Source organism: Scyliorhinus torazame, chromosome 2 (genome assembly GCF_047496885.1).
Source record: "Scyliorhinus torazame isolate Kashiwa2021f chromosome 2, sScyTor2.1, whole genome shotgun sequence".
Classification (NCBI taxonomy): domain Eukaryota; kingdom Metazoa; phylum Chordata; class Chondrichthyes; order Carcharhiniformes; family Scyliorhinidae; genus Scyliorhinus; species Scyliorhinus torazame.
This window is the reverse complement of record NC_092708.1, coordinates 334,818,533-334,824,532: the sequence shown is the minus strand read 5'-3', so window position 1 is coordinate 334,824,532 and position 6,000 is coordinate 334,818,533. Positions and strand designations below refer to the sequence as shown.

Below are 6,000 nucleotides of genomic sequence, written 5' to 3'. Positions count from 1 at the left end.
TTTTGCTATAATCAGAACATAATTGATTTTTCTGTTCGATTATCACAAATTAACCAAAACATCCAATAAACATGCTCTTTTTCCTGGCAATTCCGATTGGAATTCTGAAGGGCGAGATGGAATTAGATGGGTATGTTTCTGAGAGAAATTCTGGCTCAATGGATGATTCGGTGTGATTTCACCCTGTCAGTGGTTTATGTCACCTATCTGCTCACAGTGGGATTGGCTTCTCTGGAGTCACTGGGAGTCGAGCGGCAGAATTCCAGGCTGTCAGGCAACAATTAGCACAGTTTAAAAAGTCACAACTAGTGAATAATGTGATGTGGGGAGAACTTACCATCATCCACAGACACACATACACAAAAACATTGCTCCAACTGCAATTCATTCTTCCATCTCTCTCAGTCCACAGCGGAACATTCAATCTTGTGTGGATCGCCCTCACACAGAACACAGGCAGAGAGAGACCCAAAGGATCTCTTCCCGGCGTACTGAACGCTTCCCTCCCCACACGCTGCGGGTAGAAGGGAACCGGAGGAAGGGGAGCCTTGAGGAAGATCTGCTGATGGATATTGATGTTTCTGCATACAGGGGTACGAGTGGATGCCAGAAGATTCCCTGCTGGAATAGGTTACTTTGGCGGGACGTTCTTGAGGGGAGTGGTAAAGAGAGAGCGCAGCTCGCCTGACTTGCAGACTTAGCGGCATTGGGGGTGCAGCGTGCCCGGCTATGGAAGAAGCGCTGGCAGCCAATATTTCACCAGATAGTGAATGAGGCGTCTCGCGTACCAGGGCGCGGCTCGGGGAGCGAGCTGCAATATCGCAGCGCACCATCATGTCTTCACAACCAGCACCAGAGTGCCCTCCCAGGAAAAACGCCAACTTGCTGGAAATCGGCACATTCTGCCTGGACCCTGACATTATATTCGGATTCACCAGTCACCTCTTGAGGAGAAAACGCAAGGTGAGTGTTTCATAAAACCTTTGGCAACACGAGGCAGTGACCTGACTTTTAAAGCGATCCCCTTCAAGTTGCCTTCAGTTAATAAAAGGCCACTACAGTCAAACATTGTTTGAAGTGTGTGTTCTGGATGCGTTTTTGTGTGTGTGTGTGTGTGTGTGTTTCGGGGCTAACTTTCCAATGTGTTGCTTGGACTGTGTGTTGGTGTGTGCTGGGTGAGCAGAGGCACGGTTTGCTTATTATTTATTGCCGGGGACATGGACAGCTTTAGGCATTGCGGTGGGAACGACCCCAGCCTCCAGACACCAGCTTAGACAAAACTGCATCCGAGGGCAGATCACATTTCTTTTTTCAAATAAATTTAGAGTACCCAGTTCATTTTTTCCAATTAAGGGGCAATTTAGCTGGCCAATCCACCTACCCTGCACATCTTTGGGCTGTGGGGGCGAAACCCACGCAGACACGGGGAGAATGTGCAAACTCCACACACACTGACCCAGAGCCGGGATCGAACCTGGGACCTCGGCTCCGTGAGGCAGCCGGGCTAACCACTGCGCCACCGTGCTGCCCTAGATCACATTTCTTTAAAGATTTTTGCTCCACCGCCTGGTGCTGGGGAGTTTTGCTTTGAACTTCTCAAGGTATTTGACCACAGGAGAGACAGCGAGAGAGAGACACAGAGGGACACGGAGAGCCCGGTGCTCACTCACAGCTGTTTCCATACCACACACATGCAGCAAGTCACAAAGCGCCCGCGCTGTCAACTCTCAATGAATGATTGAGCAACTCCAGCCCATTTCCGGAGGCGAGATTGTCGGGAGGTGGGAAGGTGCAGAGGTGGAGCTGCTGGGTGTACAGGGGGGAGTGAGGGGATGTGCACAGTTTCCCATCCCCGCCGGGGAGCGCGCACACTGGGGCAGCTCGGCGGCGCGCATCAGAAAGCCGGGGAGTTCGGGGGCGCACCCCCTACCCCCCCCCCCCCCCCCCCACACACACAGCCGGATCGGGGGGGGTGCACATGTGCAGAGTGTGTGTGTGTGTGGGGAGAGTGGGTGGGCGTGCAGTTGGGGTTGTCAGCCGGGGGCGCGCTCGCTGCTCGGGGGCGCGCAGAGCTGCCAACCCCTCCCTGACCCAGATTGGTGAGCAGCTTCTTTCTCCTTCGCTCTTTGCTCCAACTCAGCGTTTGAGAGACACAATTATTGTTTGCCACAATGCCCCGGTGGAGTTGGCAGGGAATCCAGGAGGCTGTCCTGGAGAGGGGGGGGGGGGGGGGGGAAGGGATTTGATCAGTCTGAGTCTTGTGCTTGTGACCGAGCTGAAGCTGACTTCCTAGGACTTTCCCCCTTTGCATTATTTTGTTTTTATGTTTTAAGCCAGAGGTCGCTTTTTATCATTAAATCTATGAATGGGCTTCTTATACATTCTGAATGGATATAAAGTCTGCATCCCTCTAAACTCATCACACATATAGAAGCCCGTTTGTGCTAACTGTTTGCTGTTAGCAGACGTTTTGTGGGGTTGAGGGTGTGTGTGTGTAGTTTTCTGTTTCTGAGACCTGGGAGTCGCGATACAGCTAAAGTGAGGGTTATTTTTAGAAAGGCGCGTAACTTGAAACGCAGCGTCCTCCTATTTGGAGCAGTCGAGCGCCTCACTGTACCTCGCCCTCACTGACAGCTATCTGACCATGACCTCTGCTTCCTCCAACCGCAGCACCCCGGCACAACCTTCCACATTGCGTTTTCACACCTCCGACCCTTTGCTGAGCGTCTTCCACCACGAAGCCCTGCCCATTGCAATCCTCTCCCTCACACACAGGAGTCACTTCAGCTGCATATTGACTGGGGGGGGGGGGGGGGGGGGCAAAGTGGCGAACATGAAGGAATTGCCCATTCAAATCCGTGCTCAGTCTGCACCCTCTGAACTGGAGGAACCACCTGAAAGACTCTTTAATAACCGCGCTGAAGTATTTTCACTGAAATCTGGGCAGTTGCCCAAGTTTCTCCAGTTTAATGTTGGTTCTGACAGATTTACCATGTGAAGAAAGTATTAACGATCAGATTAAGATTCGGAGTGAATGAGTACAGAGAGCACTTACCCCCCCCCCCCCCAAAATCCCAACCTGATGGATTTTAATTAACCCAAATTTCATTGCGTTTCTGCCTAGTTTTAAATGTGTACTTTCCCTGAATTCTGTAAACGTTGGTCAAGACCAAACCCCCCCAAAAATAAATAATGGAAATCGCCAGTGTGGTATCATTTTGCAAATAATCCAGAATTGTATGTTTCAAAACGAGTGTCTTTCTCACAAGCTACCATGTACTGATATATACTGTTATCAGTACTGCTTTCTTCCTCCCCGTGTATAGACTATTTCTTCTCCCAACTTAGACAACGCACGTTGTCTGAGAGACCGAGCCAGACAGGCATTGACTGCATCCAGGCTGAGCGAATTCTGAACAGGGTTTTTCCTGGTGTCCGCAAACTCACTCAGTTCTTGCGAAGCAGGCAGCGCTGTGTTTCCTGAGGATTTTTGGACCTTTCTGCACATCCTGAAATTCTGGCCAACAAGTGGCGCTGTAACTACAGCGGAGGGAGACTGGGGAGCTGGGACAACTTCCCCACTAACATGGGGGGGGGGGGGGGGGGCGGTCAAAACACTGCCCCCCAAAACACACACACACACACGACTGTAAGAGGACGAGTCTCAGGAGTTTAAATCGACTTTGACATTAGAAATAAATTGTTCAGATTAAGAAAGACAGTTTTTGTTTGTTAAAATAGTTCTGATTGTTTGCTGGTATTGGCGAGGGGCTAGAGTTACTGTACATTATCCAACAACGTTATTTGAGCAAACCTCGGTATTAACCTAAACCAAAGCTATTAATTGTGATCAAGCGTTCGACATCTTAAGAACAAGTTATTTACTATTCAGCGGATGAAGCGAGTTAAAGCAGCTGCCAAGTGAATTTGAATCTTGGCCAGTTATGAATAGTTAGATCATCGTCAAAGCTGAACCAAGTAAAGTGGTGTAGTGCTTGCTGTCTCTGGGGGAACCCGCCTGCTCTGGGGGGAGGTGGGGGTGGGGGTGATCTGAAATCTCCCTTTTCCCGTCACTGCCCCAACAGAACCGGAGATTGTTGACACCCTCACACACTCCGAAAATCAGTTCGTCACAGAAATCCCCGCTTGCATTTGAGGGCTTTTTGATTAGAAAGAATTCCAGGTAGTTTTGTCCTTGGAAATGGTGGCATGTGCCGAGAATGCCTTTTGGAAGTCAGGATTGTGGGCTGAAAGTTGTGTCAGGGCTGTGTGGCGGGTGTGGGAGCAGTTTTACTGGTGTCAAGTGAGTCACGGCAAGCCCTTGGTCGATCAGTGGTTTAAATGCACTCTGTGCTCCACCCACTAGCAGGCACGCTTTCCCCCAACCCCACACTAACTTCAAACTCAAACTTACTCTCGTCCCCTTTCGGACATGGATGTGGAAGAGCAGAATAAACAAATACCTGTTTAGACTTTTCAAGGATATTTGGGAAGGTTTATAAAGGGCAGGTTAACAGCACTGGCGCGATCCTGGCGCTGCTCAGGAGGTCGGTTGAGCGGTATTGGCGCTGTTGAGATGAATCCACACGTTCCAGCCGGGAGTCAGGACCAGGCGCAATAACTGTTTTGCTTTGGATGTGTTCCTGCAATAACCGAAAGTGACTTTAAGCAAAATGCCAGGGAGTAAAGCTCGCGGGGTGGAGCCGGAGTGCCGCAGACAGGCGGTAAGTAACAAGGCTGCCTTACTGGACTTGGGTCAAGGGGCTATCTATGGGTTTGAGCTGCACCGTAAACCTGAGCTCATTTGAGCGCTGTAAGGGTGCATTTACAAACAAGAGGCGCAGATCGCCAGCACGACACATGTACTAATGCTCCCCAATGTCAACGAATCAATTGGACTTGTTAACACTGCGGAGTTTACAGTAACCCCACAGCAACACGCTCACTGGCATTAAACAAACTGAACTTTTTGCAAGACAATTTGAAGCAATGTTTTAACGAGTGGCCGACTGCAGTGTGTGTATGGGACACTTAGACTAGGCGAAGAGAAGGTAGATGTTAACAGTTTAACCCCTCCACTTCAGGCCTATGGTATTGAAGGAAGTGGCCAGCCCATCTCAATGTGTCTTGTCCGGGTGTGTTTCACAGGTGCTGGAAGGCAGCCCAGGCAGGGAGGCGAGAAACCCCCTGGAATCCGGTCCCAGGAAGAGATTTCAGGCGGCCGAGGAAGACCATTGTGGGAGTCGACCCGCTCCCGAGGGAGCAGGGTCCGTGTCCGGGACGGAGTCTTGTACCTTCGAGAAGGAAGAGAAGGGAGCCTGGTGTAACAATTGCCAACTCAAGCTGACAGAACTCAAACGACAAGCCATGAAGCTCGTCATCCCCGGGTCCATCAAGGTACGAGTTCAATTATCAGTGTGTGTATGCATAACCCCCACCAGTCTGTCTGAGTGCCTCTCTCTATGGCTATTCCCAACAACTAGCATCCAGCTTAAAGCTACACGAGTTGTTAGAGTTGGAGCTAATTTGTGTTGACCTACTTTAGAAACCCTCCTTTTCATTGCAGTGGTCTTATTTAGCAATGGCCTCACGTTGTCATAGCCCATAGCGATGAGCCTGGGGGACGGGTTCAGTGTGTTAGTCTGACCCCCACATCATTCACAAAGTGGAGGGAAAACCGGTGCCTTGAACACAAACCTCCCAGAGACCGCAGTGAGAGGGGCGGAGAGGACCCACGGACACGTGAGCAGCACTGGCACCTCTTGAGGCACCTCCGAGGGGCAGTGCCCACCCTTACCATCTGGGAGATTTCCCACAGCAGTTAGAAACAGGCGAAGATCCCCCTTAAAAAAAAAACGCAGCCAGCCCCCTATAGGTGGGGCTGGAGTTGTTCTGGACGTGATGTGATGCCAGCGGTGGTTGGAAAGTGACTCAAGGCAAAGTGTTCGAGATGTGTCTGATGTGCTGGGATTCAGCTGACTGAAGGTCAGGCAATCGGCC

At 50.7% G+C, this 6,000-nt stretch overlaps 1 protein-coding gene across 4 annotated transcripts in view; it reads left to right on the top strand.

Annotated features, from left to right (window-relative positions):
- Nucleotides 1–262: 262 nt before the first annotated feature.
- kif26ab (kinesin family member 26Ab) overlaps nucleotides 263–6,000 on the top strand; it is a 287,692-nt gene continuing 281,954 nt past the window's right edge. The window contains exons 1-2 of one of the 4 annotated variants that reach the window (XM_072489881.1): nucleotides 263–963; nucleotides 5,149–5,397. In XM_072489881.1, coding sequence (XP_072345982.1) covers nucleotides 835–963; nucleotides 5,149–5,397 — 378 coding nt within the window. In that variant the 5' untranslated portion in view covers nucleotides 263–834. Of the gene's footprint in view, nucleotides 964–4,579; nucleotides 4,725–5,148; nucleotides 5,398–6,000 lie in introns of those variants that run through there. The other 3 variants (XM_072489866.1, XM_072489859.1, XM_072489874.1) reach the window with 3 other exon arrangements.